The 19,954-nt window shown below is 47.5% G+C and overlaps 1 protein-coding gene across 2 annotated transcripts in view; it reads left to right on the forward strand.

Moving 5' to 3' along the window:
• Positions 1-19,714, forward strand: part of BCL2 (BCL2 apoptosis regulator) — a 182,447-nt gene extending 162,733 nt beyond the window's left edge. The window contains exon 3 of one of the 2 annotated variants that reach the window (XM_024754835.1): positions 14,377-19,714. In XM_024754835.1, the coding sequence (XP_024610603.1) occupies positions 14,377-14,511 (135 nt within the window). In that variant the 3' untranslated portion in view covers positions 14,512-19,714. The remainder of the gene's footprint in view (positions 1-14,376) is intronic. The other variant, XM_024754836.1, reaches the window with a different exon arrangement.
• Positions 19,715-19,954: the final 240 nt, after the last annotated feature.

Consider the following 19,954-nt stretch of genomic DNA (forward strand, 5'->3'; position numbering starts at 1 on the left):
CACCAAGAGCCGCCCAAAGGGTGTGACTGTGCACCGAATTGATTGTGAAAAGCACGCTGCACGTGGACCCGAGGCTCATGCACTTGGCCAAGGGGTTCCCTCGGTGGAAATAACAATTTGTTAGAACTAAAGTCCCACCTGAAGGCTTCACCAGCCCAAACTTGAACTTCTCCTTATGACCTTAGGGGTGAGCAGTGTTTCCAGTAGGACACTGCCATCTCTGGGTCATCCCACTGGGAGAGTGTCTGCTGAGTCCTTGATTTGAGGCGCTGTATTGGGTTGGAGGAATGCATTGTCATACAGACGCCGCGGTCCCCGCGTTTTCCCTGGGCGCTGAGCGCAGTGCTGGGCACGGAGCAGCTGCCGCCTGCATGCCTGCCTCGTGGAGATCAGCTGCAGCTGCCCTGCTCCGAGGCACCAGTGACAGGAGGAGCTGTGGAGCCTGGCCTGTGAACGGGGCACTGGCCGCTGACCTGCCAGGGCCACCTGGGGGTCCTGGGCTGGCCCCTCGCCAAGGAGGAGTCCAGGGCATGGTTCGGAGCCCATCCTAGGTCCAGCCAGCAGATGCCCAAGCGCCTCTGCAGGTGGGTCCCACGGGCTCTGCGCGGCCAGCTGCACATGTGTCTGAGCACGTGTCTGGAGTGCCGGTGGCCTTGGAAGTGGAGCTCCAGGGGTGTGGCCTCCCCCTCTCAGTGTCCACTGCCAACGACACCGACAGGCCTGTTCAGGGCGCACACGTCATATTGCTACCTTGCTGGTGTCCACAGCAGGCTTGCTTCACTGTGAGGGGCGTCCTTGTGTGGAGTCGGCAGTCCCCCGGAAGCTGCGCTGAGGGAAGATCCAGGGTTGCTTTCAGGACCTCTGTCTCTCTGTCTCTCCCTGTGAGTCTCTCTGTGTCTCTCTCTGTCTCCATCTCCCTCTCTGTCTCTGTCTTGCGGTCTCTGTGACTGTCTCTGTGTGTGTCTCTTTCTCTGTGTATATATCAGTCTCCTCCTCTGTCTCTGTGTGTCTGTCTCTGTCTCACTCTATCTTTCTCTGTTTCTGTCTCTCTCTTCTGTCTCCTTCTCTGTTTGTCTCTCCTCTCTGTCTCTCCCTACAAGTGTCCCTCTCTCTGTTTGTATATAAGGCCCTGAATCGTTCTGGCAACAGAGAGCACACACTGTCAGATGTCCTTCACCGTGAGCATCTATTTAGACGAGTGGCCGCACCAGCGTATCTGGATCCCTGTAATGAGCCGGAATCCAGAACCGCAGCGCTGACCTTGCCCGGGTTTGTACATCTCAGCAGTAACAGCTGCTGCCGTGAACGGAGATTTTGCGTTTTCCTTGTGATGGAGAGGTCTGCTGTCTTCCCTGGACGCAGGAAGACTGTCTGATGTGGGAGGAAGAGGGTTGTCAAAGAGCCAGGCAGTGCACCTTGAAATGCATCTGCTTGTACTCCCATTGAGTCTTTCCAGGTGAACTGAACTCAGTCATAAACTACAAAGTGAAAGCAGATTTCTCGTGCACACCCATATGGAGCCGACTGAGCACGTTCACCGCCGTGCCCACCCCTCTCCCCAGGCGTGGAGGACGGGCTTGCTGTTCTCTTAGTGAGAGGTGGACGGATCCGTGGTGTGCGGGAGAGGCTTCTCTCACGGGCCGCCTGGGGATCCCCTTGTCATTCTCACCACCACACAATGACTCGCGGGGCTGCAGAACCGGGGAGCTGGGAACCAGGGTGCGGCTTATTGTATCCCGAGGTGCTTTGCAGCAGGATGCTAGCTAGCATCCTGGGAGCTTTAAGCAGAGCTGGTGACTCACCTGCTGCAGGCTGAGAACACCAGGACCAGCAGCATCACAGGGGGCAGGCTGGGGGCAGGTGAGATCCTGGACAGATGTCTAAGCCTGTCATCAAGGCACCGGCCAGTGTGGTGTGGAGCTTCCAGAAAAGATGCCCGTGCTGACTTCTTAACCAGTCCTGAAAGCAAGCATCAGAGCAGGCCAAACCACACAGTGAGGGCGGGAGGCTGGCGGAGCCCCGCTCAGGATGGCGCCCTCCCAACTCACTCTGCTTTGCTCTTTTCACTCTGACACACCCCCTTCAGGTCTGAGGCCACTTTCAGCAAGTTCCTATTAGGAAATGCAGGTTCTTTGTACTCTGCCCTACCACCATCCTCAGTCAACACTTGCTGATTTAAACAAGTGAGGATCAGACATTCGGCCCTCGACTCTGGTCCTCCACAACTGATAAATGAAGGACCCTCTTTCACCCCCTGTCCCCCAGCAGCAGTGTCCTGATGACAGCATTTAGGCCAAGCTGCAGGACTCAGCAAGCATCTGCTTTCAGTTCCCATTTTTGGTATATGAATTAACTCTTGCAGTGTGGCAGGGAGAGGGGGAGAGGGATAGGTACCTTGGCCATGCCCTGCGTTCACAGACCACGTGGCAGGCACGGCCCAGACAGTGACCTCCGGGGAGCGCCGGCGCTAACCTGCTGCCAAGCGCACGGGGATGAAGTTCATGCTCACATACAGGTAGGCCTGGACGCTGGCGAGGGGGCCACACCTGTGAGCAAGGGTTACAGAACAAGCGAACTCTTCTGTCCAATTCCGCATGGCATAAAAATAGTTTAGTGCCCTTCTTTGTGTACTTGTAAAAAATATAACTTTTTAAGAATAACTGACGTACCTTAAAATTCAGTTCAAAGTGGTTGACTTACTGGTTTTTGGTTTTTCTATTCATAAGGTTGTACAATCATCACTGTTCCCTAATTCCAGCACTTTTTTATCACTCTGGAATAAAAAAGTCCTGTACGCGTTAGCAGTCACTCTCCAGTCTTCTCTCTCCCCAGCCCCAGGCAACCACGAATCTACTGTCACTGTGGATTTGTCTATTTTGGACATTTCCTAGAAATGGCAACATTACAATATGTGACCATTTACGCCTGGTCTCTTTCACTCAGCGCAATGTTTTCAGGGTTCACCCACGTTGTAGCTTGTATCAATGCTTCATTCCTTCCTATGGCTGAATGATATTCCATGGTATGGATGGTCCCACCCTTTGTTTATTTGTTCATTAGCTGATAGACATTTGGGTCATTTCCACTTTGGGCTATTATGAATAATGCCAACGTGAATATTTGTGTACAAGTTTTTGTGTGAACATATATTTTCAGTTACCTTGAGCATATATCTAGGAGTGGAATTGATGAGTCATGGGACAACTGGCCAACTCCTTGAGGAACCACCACCGTTTTCCAGAGACTGCGCCGTTTTCTGTTCCCACCGGCAACGTGCGCAGCCTCCAATTTCTCTTCCTGCTCGTCAGCGTTCGTTATTGTCCACTTTTCACTTTAAAGCCACGCCTAGCGGGTGTGAAGTGATATCTCGTTGTGGTTTTCATTTGCATGTCCCTAATGGATGAATGTCTTTTCTTGAGCTTATTGGCCATTTGTATATCTTCTTTGGTGAAATAGCTATTCAAATCTTTGCCCATTCTTTAATCAGGCTACTTGTCTTTATATTGTTGAGTTGTAATAATTACACTTTTAAAAAAAATTTATTTATTTACTTTTGGCTGTGTTGGGTCTTCGTTTCTGTGCGAGGGCTTTCTCTAGTTGCGGCGAGTGGGGGGCCGCTCTTCATCGCGGTGCGCGGGCCTCTCACTGTCGAGACCTCCCTGGTTGCGGAGCACAAGCTCCAGACACGCAGGCTCAGTAGTTGTGGCTCACGGGCCCCGTTGCTCGGCGGCATGTGGGATCCTCCCAGACCAGGGCTCGAACCCGTGTCCCCTGCACTGGCAGGCAGATTCTCAACCACTGCGCCACCAGGGAAGCCCTAATTACACTTTTTTTGCTCAACGTACTTTCGTCCTAACAAAATATCATAAGGTGATGTTTCCCCCCAAACAGTGAAAATAGCACAAGCCCAAAGCAAGAAGAGGTCAAGCGCCAGAAAAGGCAGGGCACTCTAGCCAAAAGAAGGTAGTGGAATGAGGAAGGTCAGGAAGAAAAATGAAGTAACTTTGTTTTAAAGCCAAAACACTGCAAGGCGGTTTCCTGTGGCCTCTGTGCCTGTGAGGTCCTGTGGAAGGCACCCTTCAGAGGAGGACAGCAGACTCGGTCTCCCCCCTCCTCTCCAGAGCCCTGCAGGGTGTACGCACCTACACACACAAAGTGCTTTGAACGTGTTTAGAGAACTCTCAAGCTCACCAAAGCTGCTGTGAATGCGTGAGAATATCGAGGAGCAATTCTGACAAGGCAGGCCTGTGTCTTATTTAGCTTTAAGAACCCTCAGCACCTTATAAAAAAATGTTCGGTTCCTGAATGCATCAGCAAGTCAAAGATGAGATTTCAAGGTCTCGTATAGACATGGCTTTAGTCTCGTTGTGGTTTATTATCCGAATCTGATGAACCAAATGACCCAATCATTTAACATAGTTTTTAGCACATTTTGCTATAGATGCATGACTTTTCCCAATTCCACAGACATCTTTTGAAGCTCTGGACTGGTCTCGCCTCCTGGAAGGAGGGACCTAAGCCCACAGGTGGCCGAGTCCCCACTCCCTGCAGTATTTGCATGGCTAGTGCCGCCGGGAATTTGCCACCGTACTTCTCTCCAGATAGCAGCGTACCCCCAGCCCCAGGGCGATTAGACCAGCAGGTGGACAGGGCCAGCGGCCTTTGACCTGGCCCTGTGGCTGCAGGGTCCCCAGAGCAACAGACTCCTTTGCAGATTAGTTTCAAACTGTGCCCTGCTCTAGAAGGGAAGGAACCCTTGGGGTTCTCGTTTCTTCTGCCCTCCCTCCCTCCTGAGGGCCCCTGCCTGATTTGCATCCTCAGCTCAATTTGCATCACAAAATACACCCAAACTTCCCTGGACCCGCTGTGGTAGGCAGGCAAGTTGTGTTTTTTTGTTTTGTTTGGGTTTTTCATCTCCTGCCATTTCTCTAGCAGGTTTCTGGTTACATCCAGATGACACTTAGATTAGGTTTCATTTTATGTCCTTGGCCTATGATTCAACTAGCCCCTCCCCCTGGGCCAGAGTCCCTCCAAGATCAAGCCCCATTCACTGGAGGGGACTCGGGGGGCAGCCCCTGCAGTCCTTGTGGAAGGGTCATCCTGTTTCTCACGCTCACTGGGCACCTCGGTCTGCAGGCCAGGCAGCTGCGCGTCCTTCGGTTATGTGCTCTGGGGTTGTCGGGGGTTTTTTTCTCCTTCCTTTTCCCCCAAACCCGGAATCAATATCTTGGGAGTAAAGGGGATGGGGAGGCCGGAGGAAGAGCCCCAGGGGACAGAAGCCTGCAACCGCCCAAAGCAGCTCTGTTCTCCAGACGGAACCCTCCAGACTCATTCAGCACCAAGTGGCTGCAGAGGAAACCCTGCCGGGCCAATGATAAGGGGGAAATGGAGTCACTTCCTTACCAGCTGCTTTATTCAGGTAGAAACAGTCCTCACTTCCTCGCGTGTGCTGTGCTGGCCACCGCTCCCAGTGGCCTGGCCGCCTGCTTCCCCTTTTGATCTCAGCCACGGTGGGTGTCGGAGCATCACTGCCTCTGGGCTTTAGAGAGAGCCCTCCTCTCTGCTGTGTGTGTGCCTCCCTCTCTCCTGGGCCTTGTATGTCAGTTGGCTCTGGGCATTGGAAAACCATAGATCGTTTTTACTGGGAATGATTCTCAGACCCCTTAGTAGAATCCAAGACTGGTGACCACCGGCGGTCTTTATGTTCCCATGAAGGTCCAGGATCGACTTGGGGCCGCTGATCACCTCCCGTGTCTTGTACAACGGGCACCAATGCTGCCCCTCTTGTGCCCAGGATTGTTTTTTTTCACCTCCAGGCAGCATTTTCAGTCTTCATAACACAGCTGGAATCTCCCTGACAGAGGGATAAATGGTCCAGTGAGTTTGCAAAATGCCCGACAGCTTATCCCTCCCTTGGAGACTCACAGGGCATACGGGTGGGATGATATTCAAAATAGTTAACGACCGACATGGCACAGACACTGACCAGTCAGATCCGACGCTGACCGTTATGAACCGTCTGAGCATCAGTTCCTCACAGGAAGACACTAGAGGCTGCTGCAAAAAAAGGCAGCGGCTTTTGTTTAAGCCCATCACTTATTTGCCCTTTGAACATGCTCCTTTTAAAAAATATCGTCTCTTAAGATACGTTTGGAAAACCTGTTCTCTAGTAAAAGAAATCAGTGTATTTCAGTTCCACAAACATTTGCTGAGTGCCAAATATGTGACAGACACATGCTCCAGGGATCCAAAGATAAATAAAACATGGTCCCTGCACCTCCAGGTGCGAATCATTGAATGGGGGAGACAGACATGCAAACAGGGACTAGCTGAGGATTATTCAGCTCAGCCCACGGGCTTGGAGAAAGCAGCCTGCAAAACATGATTGCACTGAATTCCTGAATGAACTAAAATGAACTTACACGTGACAGAGCTGAGCAAGAAACTAGGTTGGGGCAGAGCATTGGGAGCCTTGGATGTCATGTCAAAGAATTTGGAGGTAAGCGTGGAAGTGACAGATTTGATTCTGAATAGATCACTCTGCCTGCAGTAGCAAGAGGAGATTGAAGGGTAGGGCATTAGACTAAAGGCAGAGAGATCAGATGGGAAATCCTAGCAGTAATGCTGGGGAGAGAAATAGTTAGGTGGTGAAATCAGTGGTACATATACCGTCCTGTGGAATCCCCTTGCCCTTACCACTTCAGAGCTCTCTAGCTTGACCTCCAACTACAGGAGATACAGCATCTGAATCTCTTGCCCCAAGGGCCTTCTCTGGCCTCTAGAGCCCACTTTACCTGTGCACGTGACTGGCCAGAAGTGCTGGGATATTGATACCTCCATAGGAGCAACCCTCATCCAATGAATGGAAGGAAGTGGTGTATAAATACCCCAGCTCCCTAGCCGCTTACTGGAATAACGAAATGTGCGTGTTCTGCGCTGACCCCCAGATTTCCCAGCAGGATTCAGTTCCAGTTGCCAGCGGCAGTAACTTGCTTGGCAAGGTAAGTCATGGCCACGTTCCCTTTTCTGTCTCACTTCCCCACTCTCCTGCTAGTGTTTCCTGGGATCACCTCCCACAAAAACTGCTTACACTCCAGTCTTTTTCTTAGGGTCTGCTTCTGGGGGAACCCAACCTAAGACTGTGGGATTTACCTGTGAATGAATGGATGGGGGAGAAGAGGAAATATCTATCTAGGAGACTCTCAGGGTGTGGGTTTATCTAGGAGACTCTCAGGGTGAGAGCATGGACACTGTAAAGGTGAGAAGAGAGGCCGGCTTGCTGGAGGGGCTTTGACGGCTCCAGTCTGGACAGGCTGTATTGTAACTTCTGGTGGGTCATCTAAGAAGACGATTGGAATAGGAATCTGGCTGTCAGAGGAGCAAGTGGGGCTGGATATAAAGGTTTCGGAGACATCATCATGGGGGGGGGGGGGGTGTGTGTTTAAGACCATGAGAGTGAAGATTAGCCGAAGAGAGAGAAGACAGTCCAGGCTGCTCAGGGAGCATCAAGTACCCATCAGGGCAGACAGAAGAGGAGGTGCCCATGAAGAGATGGAGAAGAAATTCTCCAGGAGGCAAAGGTTTACAGTGATCTCAGCATCCAGTGTGTCAAAATGTTCAGTAAGGTATGATCTGAAAAGTATTCAGTGGATTTAGCCACATGGAGGGTATTGGTAGTCTCGGGAGAGTGGTTTCAGAAGCGTAGTGGAGGACTTCCCTGGTGGCGTAGTGCTTAAGAATCGCCTGCCAGTGCAGGGGACACAGGTTCAAGCCCTGGTCCGGGAAGATCCCACATGCCGCGGAGCAGCTAAGCACGTGCGCCACAACTACTGAGCCTGTGCTCTAGAGCCCACGAGCACAACTGCTGAAGCCCGCGCACCTAGAGCCCACGAGCACAACTGCTGAAGCCCGTGCACCTAGAGCCCACGAGCACAACTGCTGAAGCCCGCGCACCTAGAGCTTCGCAACAAGAGAAGCCACCGCGATGAGAAGCCCGCGCACCACAACAAAAGAGTAGCCCCCGCTCGCCGCAGCTAGGGAAAGCCTGCGTGCAGCAATGAAGACCCAACACAAACGAACAAAAAAATCAGTTAATTAATGAATTTAAAAGAAAAAGTTTCTCTCTTTAAAAAAAAAGAAAAGAAAAGCACAGTGGAGGAAGCGGCCAGGCTGAATGGATTAAAATGTGGTGGAAAAGCAGCTGATGAGAGTAGGTTAGCAGTTTGTCTTGGGGGGAAAGAAGAGAAAAGGTAATGTTTAGGGTGGAACCCAGCATCAGCGTGGACATTTTGAGGAAATCTGAATGTTTATATGCCAAGGAAATAAGAGACAGAAGGTGGATGAGGTTGACATTGTAGTTGGGAGCTGGGACAATTGATGGAGGAAGGTTCCAGAAGCAACAGGAGATGGTGGAATAAGGGAGCGGAGTGTAAAGAGCAGGGGAGGACAGATAGAGATGTGAGTTAGTGGGTGCTCCCAGATAGGAAACTGGGGTGGTTCTCACCCAATGGCCCGATTTTCTCAGAGAAGAAAGAGGTGACATCAGCTGTTAAACAGTGAGGGGACACATGAGAACAGTGGTGGCTGTTTGGAATAGTCATGGAAAGGAGCAGAGCCAAGCTCTGACCCAGGGGAAGGGAGTGCTCAGTGCTTTCTAGAATTCATTGAGTCTGGAGACCATGAATTTACAGCAGCCCCCATCTGCCTGGCCAGACGACTTTCAGCGACGCTTGGAAGGCCAGAGGTGATTGGGGGGCAGGATGGGGTCAAGGTTGGATGGGAGGCGCAGGGTGAGGGAGGCAGGGGGTAGGGGAGCAGGGGGACAGAGCCAAGTGCCTGCCAGTGTCCTCAGCCACTGAGCACAGGAGGCCGGGGATGCGGGCGCAGCCTCTAGTCCCTTCTCCGCCTTATGGCAGCTTATTAGTACGCACTGTGAATGACTTACTTTCCCAGTCTACATTTCATTTGCCTCATTTATATAAAGGGCATTATCATTACTAGGTATTACCACACAAGCGCAGGAGATCTGAACTTACCTGGAGGTAACTGCCCACTCAGTTTTGAGTTACTGTATTTTGCCTTTTCCATTTTCTTTCTTTTTTATAAATTTTATTTATTTAGGGTTTTCGTCACTGTGCACAGGCTTTTCTCTAGTTGCAGTGAGCGGGGGCTGCTCTTCGTTGCGGTGCACGGGCTTCTCATTGCGGTGGCTTCTCTTGTTGCGGAGCACGGGCTCTAGGTTCACGGGCTTCAGTAGTTGTGGCACGCAGTCTAAATAGTTGTGGCTCACGGGCTTAGTTGCTCTGCGGCATGTGGGCTCTTCCCGGACCAGGGCTCGAACCCGTGCCCCCTGCATTGGCAGGCAGATTCTTAACCACTGCGCCACCAGGGAAGTCCACCGTCTTTTCTGTTTTCTAACCCTTGCCCTCAGGTTGTCACGAGGGAGGTGATCCCCATGGAGACAAAATGATAAAGCCATGACAAATAGAAAATATCAAAGGCATTTGATAGCAGTGTTCAGTTTCCTGTTAGCACCATCTGATTTTCTTTTGGTTCTGCCGACAGGACCTTCTGCTCTGTGCAGGGTAGAAAATGGCAGCACGCCTCCATTTAGTTTAGTTCACTGTGCACAAAGAGGCATCCCCTCTCTAGATTGGAAGCTCTTTGATAGCGGGATGACTTCCCCCGCTTAGGGTCTCCCATGATGATATAATGTATCCACAGAAGTCAGCTCAAAGATTGTGGAACGTAGCTGAAGTCCTGATTTGTCTATAGCCAACTAAGACCACATTAAATTTCCCCACGGTGCAAGGAGCAATGAGAGCCAGCATGGAGCCAGGGGCCTGGACTTGCGGACGTTGGTTTCGTTGTTACCTGTTTCACTCAGTGTTATGTTGAGAATATCTCTCCTTGCCAATAAATATAGGGTATAATTTTTAGTGACCGACCCATATTCCATTATCATATTTTCAGATATTTTTGTTTTCAGGTTTTATTAATTTTTTCAAGATAAATAACTAGAAGTAGAATTACTAACAAAACGACAATATTTTTAAAGCTTTTGCTGCGCATTGCCAAATATGAAAGGTCTCTCCATTTACCTGTACCTGGGAGTCTATCAGTTGTGTAAGAGTATCTGGGGCTCCCACCCCCATCCCTACCCCATCCTTTTCAGCAGAACTCAGTATTCTTTTTCAGTTTTTGCCAATCTGATTCGTTTTTAAGTCTCATTTTATTTGGAATCAGGTTTAAACGAAACTTTTTGAAGGATTCTGAAGGGGAAAGGAAAATTTTGGAGGGTGGGCTGCCTTGAGGGACCTGTATATGTGTGTCTGTGTCGGGGAGGGGGGCAGGAGAGAGAGAGAAATAGAGGAAGAGGGGAAAGGAAGGAAGGAAGGGAGGGAGGGAGGGAGGGAGGAAGAGGGAGAAGCGGGTGAGAGTGGTCCCAATGCAGGAGGGATGATACTTTTACCGCCTCCCCCCAACTTTCCCTGGCTTAGGAGTCTTGAGTCTGGTCTATTCCCATCCGTCTGTCCCGTCCACATCTCCCTGGCTTACTTCCAACCCTGCAGCCAGGGTCCGGGGTTGGGATGTTGGCCACCCTGCCCCACTGATGCCAGCCCTGGGTGGAACTCAGACTCAGACCATCTGTGGCCTCTGAATTTGTAGTTTGTGGGGAAGCTGTCTGCAAAAGAGCACGCAGAGCTGGGGCACTGCCTGCCTTCTCTATGATGTGAGAGGCCAACAGGAGAAAGGACCCTTCCCTGGGGACTTGCTGTGCCCATCCCTGAGGTCAGGCAGAGCCCTTGCCAGTCCTGACATGAGCAAGGGCTGCCGTGCCTTCTGAATATATAGGCTGGGATTTTGTCTGAATCACATGACGATGGCCCAGGTTTTCTTTTTCCCTCTTTGTTGCTTTTAATACATAAAATGAGCATGTGTTTATTTAAAACAGCTTTCAAACTTAAACAAATAATGACAGACTGTTCAAACAGACTTCGGAAATCACCCTAATCAGGATGTTTGAAAAAGCAAGAAGACTCTCCATGAAAGTAGCTTTAGGATCTTCAGTCCTGAAACAACAGGGTCTGCTCTGCACTTTAGAATCACAGATGGGCAAACCGTAGGAGCCAGATTCCATCTCGGGGGGTTTAAAGAACGCCCCTCAGCCCTACAACCTGACTTAATAATTTACGAGGAAGTAGAGTTGGGCGTGTGTTACCAGCAGAACACATGACAGGTACGTTTGAATTCACAGTTTCTATAGAAATCACCAAACATCTTCAGAACCGAAAGCTGACACTTTAGAGGGAGCTAGGAAATTGTTCCTGGAAGTTAGCAGGCTCGGTAGACCATCTGGAGGGAAGGGCAGTGTTAGCAGGGATGAAGCAGGTTAGCAAGAAGACAGGCCAGAGAACAAGGTACTGTTTCCACGAGTTCACACTCTGGGCCACATTTACAAATGGCTTCAGTCACCTACGTTTATCTTCACAACAACCAATTTTATGGGTGAAATAAATGAAGCTCAGGGTGGGGTAATTTGTTCAAGGTCATAAGCAATAAAATGTCAAACTGGGATTTCACCCAGACCCTGTCCCCCGAGTTCAGAGCTAATTCCCAGATCCCTGGGGCTGCGTCATCGTCTCTGTGCTCATTCTTTGGGTTAAGAGATGCGTCTTTAGCTCATTCCACTTTAGAAATGATTTTTTTCTTTATAGTGTACATCAGAAATGGGCCATGAGGTCCATTAGAAGCATAGTTATTAATGTGAGGGGCTAGGTCTCGGGAGAGGGAATTATTCTGGCCCCAGAGAGTTGGGGGTATTTGGAGAGGCGTTTCTTCTCCTGCTGGTACTGTGCACCAGGCAAAGCAGCCTGAGTTCGTCGCTGCTTCCTCCACTTTCCCAGGATGGTTCCTGGTCTGGAAAGGTCAGATGGCCTAGGCCTTAGCCTGTTTCATATTCTGCCACAGAAAACTCCATTGATAACTAAAGGGATGCTGGGTCCAACCACTGACCCTCTCAACATCAAGCCAAATTGCATACTGCCCAGTGTTGGTACTCTGAGGAATTTGGGGTGCCCTTTGGCTGGGCTCCTGCGGGTTCCGGCCTGCCCATCCCTCAGGGAGAACAGCACAGAGGGGAGGGCTGTTAGACGTTTGCTGCTGTGTCTGTGGGATCCTGAGATGCACTTTGCAAGAGGCAGTTTCTCTAAATAGGTCCTGACCCCTTTCTGCCCCATTTATCCCACTTACATGTAGGGAAGGCAGGAGGTGTCTTGACAAACAGCCGTGAGTGTTAGCTCAGCTTTGCGCTAAGGGCACTAAGCACATATTTCATTTATGTCTACTGCCTTGCTTGCTAAGGCTCAAACTTTGAAAATGTTAACAATAGATTAAGAAAGAAGAAAACCCTTGCGCCCTCTCCTGGTAAAAGTTAATCCAGTACATCTGAAGGTATAGCTCACTCATGGGGAGCAGTTATTTGTCTAGACTAAGTAATCTTGTACTAATTCGACCAAAGCTATTGACACACTAGGTGGACCACTGGGTCTTCCTTGGGCCGTGATTACAGAGTTTCTTCCAAACCTTTCTTCGCAGGGCTCCTCAGCCTCAGCACTGTTGGCGCTTTGGGGTGGATAATTCTTTGTGGTAAGGGCTGTCCGGCACCTTGTGGATACTGAACAGCATCCCTGGCTTCTACCCATTAGATGCGGACAGCATGCCCATCCCAGACCATGACTACCAAAAATGTTTCTAGGCATTGCCAAATGTCCCCTGGGGGACAAGACCACCGCAGTGAGACCCACTGCCCTAAACCCATGTCTGCCCTTTTTTTTTTTTTTTTCTTTTTTTGGCTACACCTTGCAGCTTGCAGGATCTTAGTTCCCCGACCAGGGTTTGAACGCACGTCCTCGGCAGTGAAAGTGCCGGGTCCCACCCACTGGACTGCCAGGGAATTCCCTCTTGTTTGCCTTTTGTAAAAGGTGCCACTGGTCACAGGGCAACCAGTGAGGATGGCTCCACACAAACCTTTCGTGACTGTGGGGGGCAATTCTGATGATTGGTCAACTGAGTTCACCTCTGGGAATCTGTCTAAAAGATTCAAGTAGACAAGAATTTATGTCTAAAGCTGTATCATAATGTTGTTTATGAGAGCAGAAGTTTAAAACAACCCAAATAAAGAACTGGTTAAATAAAGTACAGCATAGATATCGATATATAAACATATATTGTGGAATACTATGCAGTCATGAAAAACAATTGTGTAAGTTTATATTCAATAACATGAGAATATTCCCTAATGACGCCTTAAACTCTAGAGACTACTGCAAAATGTCCAGAGGTTTCTGTATACAAAAGGAATAATTTCAAGAAGGCCGAGTAAGCATCTAGGTGAAGTATCAGGCCAAACACAGAATTCTAACCAATGTTCGACTTCAGAAAACTTCACTCTTTAATTGAACAAACATTTCTCAAACACCTACATGTATGAAGACCACACATAGCCCTGGGGAGACAGATGATACCTGGTCCCTCTACTGCAGTACTTGCCCCAAACAGACAAAAACACAGTAAACATCGTCAGACCCTCCCCCACACAGTGATGCTGGACATCTCCGTGTGCTGCTGTCTCCCATCGTGAAGGGCCTAACTGGAGCTACATCTTGTTTTCCTCTTCATGCCTGATTAATCACACCAAGGGAACATTTCATTTACTGCTTTATATATTCAGATATATTTAGAGTTGTCCAAATACTCATTGGGCCCAAACATGGAATCTAATCCTCCCCAACAAATCTAAGAAATGAGCATTCAACAGTCTCAGCTTTTTTCCTACAGCACAAGAACAAAGAAAATGAATCCATAAGATGGGTATGAAGGATAAACAAAATAATGCATGTCAGGCATCTGTTTATATAGCAAGCACTCAATAAAGGAGTAGTTGGTTTTTTTTTTTTTTAATTATTTTTACAAATGGTCATGCTAGCTAAAATTGCAAAGCCTCCCGTATTTCTAACTGACTTTGCTGTTTTATCTTTTCCCTTAGCACCTACCACTCTCTAATACACTATATGAAACATGTAGTTGTGTTTACTGTCTATCCTACTCCACTGGGTCAAAGCTTTTGTGCTTTTAGCCTATTTCATTCACTGCTGTATCTCTACAGTGTCTGGTACATAAGTAGGGTCTCAAAAAATATTTCCTGAATGAAAGTGAAAAGAGTGGGTCTGAAATCATTGCCCCCAAAGTGCGTTTGACCTTTCCCCTCACCCTCCTGAAGGTGCCCAGGCACTTCAGATGCCTTTCTCCCTGTCATCTGGCATTCTGTCTGTGCCGCTCTAATATTCTTTTTCTTCCCTCCTCTTCCCACTGCAGGATGCCTTTGTGGAGCTGTACGGTCCCAGCATGCGGCCTCTGTTTGATTTCTCCTGGCTGTCTCTGAAGGCACTGCTCAGTCTGGCCCTGGTGGGAGCTTGCATCACCCTGGGTGCCTATCTGGGCCATAAGTGAAGTCCACAAGCCGGCCACAAACACATATGCAAAAGGTTCACTAAAGCAGTAGAAATAATATGCATTGTCACTGATGTACCATGAAGCGAAGCTGTGATCTCTTAAAAACAAAAACAAACCACCACCACCAACGAAAAAACAGCTTTCAGGCTCAACGTCGAATCAGCTACTTACTGCCAAAGGGAAATACAATTTATTTTTTACATTATTAAGAAAAATAAGATTTATTTATTTAAGACAGTCCCATTGAACATGTCTTTGGAAACCCTACTGCTAATTACTAAGCCCCACCTGGATGGCTCCACCTGGTCTCCTGTGCCTATAAACATGGATTTCTGTTCCATGTTGTTGGCCCAACTGACTCACCATCTGAAAAGCAAACAAATTGACAAAGGACTTGACTGTTCCAGAAGCCGGGTTTCTGGCTGCTGGAGGTTAGGAAGAAGGTGTTCGCTTTCTTTGCCTTTTTTTTTTTTTTTTTTTTTTTTTTTGCCCTGGAGGCTGTGTTCTTAATAGAGGGAAGGTCCTTGGAGGGGAGACCATTCTTCCCTGGCCTGAAGAACAGGCACTCTGCATATGGTACACACCCGGTTGGAAGAAAACCATCGGAAACTTCAGATGGACTTCGTGTTCGCCAAGATCTCCACCCCGAAGGACAGTGACGGGAAAAATGCCCTTAAACCATAGGAAAGTATTTTTTTAAGCTACCAATTGTGCCGAGAAGCATTTTAGCAATTTATACAATATCATCCAGTACCTTAAGCCCCGACGTGTATATTCATATATTTTGGATACGCTCCCCCTCCAAATACTGGCGCTGCCTGTGTATGAAACAGAATCCTCTGGAATGCGAGGAAGCGAACGTTTCGGTGACTTCTTCGGCATCAGGAAGCATCAGGCCGCCACAAGTGCCTGCTTTTCCCAAGAGGCCGCGGTCTGCTCTGCCTTGCCCCAGCTCGGAGACCTCGTCCTGGAACCCAGCCTGGCCACTCGCTGGCCTGCTCGAGGGCTTTTAAACAGAGCAGTGTGGTCTGCGAATGTCTGGAAGCTGACGGAGCTCAGAATCGCGCGGGCAAGGAAAGACGGCAGGAGGCCTGGTCCTGCTACCCTGGGGCCCCCTGGTTAGACGCCTCTCCACGCGGAGCGTGGAACCCGGGAGCCAAGGCTCTTCGGGCGTTGATCACTGTGGAGGGAAGGAAACAGGCACTGCGCCTTTGCTCGCGGAGGGAGGTGGCGATGGCTGAGGAGCCCGCCCCCCAAGGGAAACGCTTGCGTGCGCCTTGGCTGCGCGGCTGCCAGCCTGCCTGTGCAGCTTAAAGCAAGATTTTAAAGACTTTGGGGAGGGTCATAAATCCTAAAGGAAGCGTTAAAATGGATTAACTGACCTATGTCTGTGGAATTACGATGTAAAACATTATCTTGTCATTGTAGTTTGGTTTTATTTGAAAAACCTGACGGAGGGGGGGAAAAAGTTCCAGGTGTGGAATGTGAGGATTATCTGTACATCCTGGGGCGTTAAAAAAGAAAAAAAAAAAAAATCAGTGCTGGAAAACGCTAGAGAAGTAGCAAAAGAAGTGAAATCTCCAGCTCATAAACTAGAAATATTTTTTCAAGTTTAGAATCAGCCTTGAGACATACGTGGAATAACTGTGGCATTATTGCATTATATACCATTTATCTGTATTAACTTTGGAATGTACTTATGTTCAATGTTTAATGCTGTGGTTGATATTTCGAAAGCTGCTTTAAAAAAAAAGATTACATGCATCTCAGCATCTTTTTAAAAAACTGTATTTAGTTATGGCCTCTACACTATTTGTTAGCAAAAATGATCATTTTTTCCATTTGAGATTTTTGGCTCTTAATTCTTTAAAAGCATTTCTGAGGAGGTGAGATAAGCCCTGGGTCTCAGCTACGTGAGAAAACCTGGAGCATGCTGGCCACCCAGCCACTTTGCTTGAACCGAGTTACGTCCACTTCCATGTCAACAGAATTATTTATTGTGAGGGACGTATCTGTTGTCCCTTTGACCTAGTTGCTTAGGTTTACTTGTCCTTGGCCAAATCAGAATTTAACTCACATCATTTAGGATTGCATACATGTTTGGTTAAACCCATGAGGTTCATTCGGCTGGAAAGCCAGATGGAAGATGACCAGGGGATTAAATTCTGGCTCCGATGGTTTGCCCTTTAGAGATGGTTTCCGTGCCCGTTTCCACGGAGACCTGTCTGGAGCCCTCCCACCCTCCTTCCATAGGGCCTTTCTCCGTGGCCGTCCTCAGGTCCTTCCTGAAATGCAGTGGCACTTACGCCCCAGACGGAGAAAGCAAGAAACCCGTGGTATGAAGCCAGACCTCCCTGGCGGGCCTCAGGGAACAGGACGATCAGACCTTTGAATGATTCTAATTTTTAAGCAAAATATTATCTTATGAAAGGTTTACATTGTCAAAAGTGAGGAATATGGAATATCAAATTCTGTGCTGCTATCCTGCCAAGATCATTCTAATGGAGTCGGTTTGCAGTACACTCCAAGTGGCGAGATCCTCCAAGCTGCTTTAGAAGTAACCATGAAGAACACGGACATTTTTAACATAAAGCCTGTTTGTCTTTTGTAGTTGTTGTTGTTACTGTTCAAGCTGGGATTTGCAGAGTGTTCTAAAAATGTATATATAAAAAAGGTCACAGGGGCTAATTTCTGACTGGTTTCCTTTTGCTGTGGGGTTACATTATCTGGTTTTAATGATAAATGTTCCCGGCCACCTGACCCCAGAACTGTACAGTATTGTGGCTACACTCTCTCTAAGAGTAGCTGAAGTTGCATTTTTCTTGTTGTTAAAAACATGTTAGAAGCAATGAATGTATATAAAAGCCTCAACTAGTCATTTTTTTCTCCTCCTTTTTTGCATTGTCTCAATTACTTTGCAGTTGGACAGCAGAGACCCATTCCTACCTAACAGGTGTGGAGGAGGGATTCACACCTGAATTACCATCACCGTGGTGCACATGTTGGCCCAGGTCAGGGTTCAATAGAGCACGTGCACTTTCCAAATGGAGGTCGAGGGCTCTAAAAAAAGCCACAAGGAGAAAAGCACCCAAGAACCTCCTGGGTCCTCCCAGGCCCTCGCCGCACAGACAGCCCGAAAGAGAGATCAAAATGACAGCTCGTATCTTCTGCAGCAAACAGCTCATCTCAGATTTTGCAGGCTTAAGATGTGGCTTAAAGTCACATTTCGAATGAAGGAAGCACTTTGCTATAGTTCAAGCCAAAAACCAACAGCCTCTGCCCCAGCTCACTTATCTCTGTCTATTCAGATATGACCTTCCATTAAGATTTGACTTTATTTCATTAGAAAATGTTTATGCTTATCATTTAAAGACCTAGTCCTGGCCCAATGTGGGAAATTAGGAAGTGATCATAAATCAAGAGGAGTTGTAATAATCAGGATTAGACATAAATATGTAGGACAGTCCCAACACACGTCTGGGTTTTTTGCATCGAGGATCTATGGGATAAACAGAATTGCAAATTGTCTATATTGTAATTAAACTTATGCTAAAATGATGAACTTATACATGTGAACTTAAATTCTAATTTCGACTGTACTTCTAAGGCAGCGGCTGTTTTTATACTTCCTTATCACTTATAGTTAGTAATGGACACCTCCTCTATCAGAAAAAAACAGGAAGGGCTTGAAATATAAGCCATTCTAAGGAAATTAGGGAGGCAGTTGAAATTCTATTCTGATCTTATTCTGTGGTGTCTTTTGCAGCCCAGACAAATGTGGTTACACACTTTTAAGAAATACAATTCTACATTGTTAAGCTTATGAAGGTTCCAATCAGATCTTTATTGTTATTCAATTTGAATCTTCCCAGGGATTTTTTTTTTTTTAATTATTATGGGACAAAGGACATTTGTTGCAGGGTTGGGAGGAAGAATTTTCAAATGAGCAAAACATTCCCAAGATTGGATCAGGGTGCGGAGGCTTTCAGAATAGCCAGGACTGTAGGATGTGAGATGCAAACAAGTGAAAACTTCACTAGGATCAATGTGATGCCTCCGTGAAGGACCTTATGCAACAAACAAGAAACATTTTCAAGTTCTGTGGTAAATTTAGCTTCTAGAGACAACAGAACAACTCAAAGTCCAGCTCTGTATGGCAATGCAGATGAACCAAAACTCTTTTAAACATCTGCCATCAATGGTAAGGATTTTAATTTCAAGCCTGGACATGTCTAATGGCTATTTAAACAATAAATTTGTAATTTTAACTAACAGGATATTTAATGAAAACCTTCCGGTTGGTAGGGACATCTATTTCTAAATACTTATTATGCACAATACAGGGAGAAGAAAAGTGAGACTGAACTGGGTAAGTAATAATACAAGTTCCTTATCCTTACCCAAAGATTCATCCTGTTCCATGTCTGCGCTCATAGTAGTGGCCTTAGACAACATGAAATATGCATCCCACGGGGCACAAAGAAAACCAGATGGAGTATGAATGGTATTGCCCCAATTCATCATGACTACCCCAGAAAAATAACTGAAAGGCCATATATATCCTATCGATGACAAGGTTGTTTTGGGTCCCAAGGTAAGCTCAGCAGACAGAAACACTTGTGGAAGATGGAAAGGCTTAATCAAAAAATCCTGGGATTGTTACTAAATATGACTATAGTATATTAGTAACTCCGTGTCCCTAAACCTTTTAGGGAATCTGCAGTGAGCCTTCCAGCCAGCTCATTTCATTAAGTTTTTGCCTCTGGGGTAGCATTTAAAGGAGTGATAGCCGATCACATTTCTTTGGAGGAAGCTTGTGTTTATTATACTATCTTCTTAAGTTTTCAACCAAGTTTTGCTTTTGTTTTGAGTTACTGGGATTATTTTTGTTTTCAATAAAAATAAGTGTATAAAAAGTGGTTTTGTATTGAAAGCTTTTGTTATCAAGATGTTCACACTTCTCCCTTCCACGGGCTGTTTTTAAGATGGACACTTCTTAGGGGTGGCTGATATCCTGCAACACTGCACACACACAGAAAGCTATACGATAAGTGTAGATTGTTAAGATAAAGTAAGTCTCTGCTTGGCCAGCATTAAATATAATGGCATTTTCTTTGTATTGTTGGGGAAAGCCACACTGCCATTCAACTTTCTTTGTCCAGTTAATATTGTGAAGAAAAATAAAGTACAGTGTGAGATATCGGTTGTGCCCTGGAATTGTTTGTGATGCGGTGATGTGATTTTGCCCTGTCATTCAAAGACCTTCTTAACAAGCCAGTAGAGCCACCGGGAGCCTGACTGGTTATGAAGCCCTGGGGGGGGCCAGGCTATGGGATTGCTCAATGGGTGAAGCCACCTTAGAAGAAGGTTTTGTTTCTTCGTTACTAACCCTTCTGGTTTGGTTCAAGGTGGACCAGCCTTGAGTTCTACTTCCATTGTT

The sequence above is a fragment of the Neophocaena asiaeorientalis genome, unplaced genomic scaffold (assembly GCF_003031525.2).
Source record: "Neophocaena asiaeorientalis asiaeorientalis breed wild unplaced genomic scaffold, Neophocaena_asiaeorientalis_V1.1 scaffold124, whole genome shotgun sequence".
NCBI lineage: Eukaryota > Metazoa > Chordata > Mammalia > Artiodactyla > Phocoenidae > Neophocaena > Neophocaena asiaeorientalis.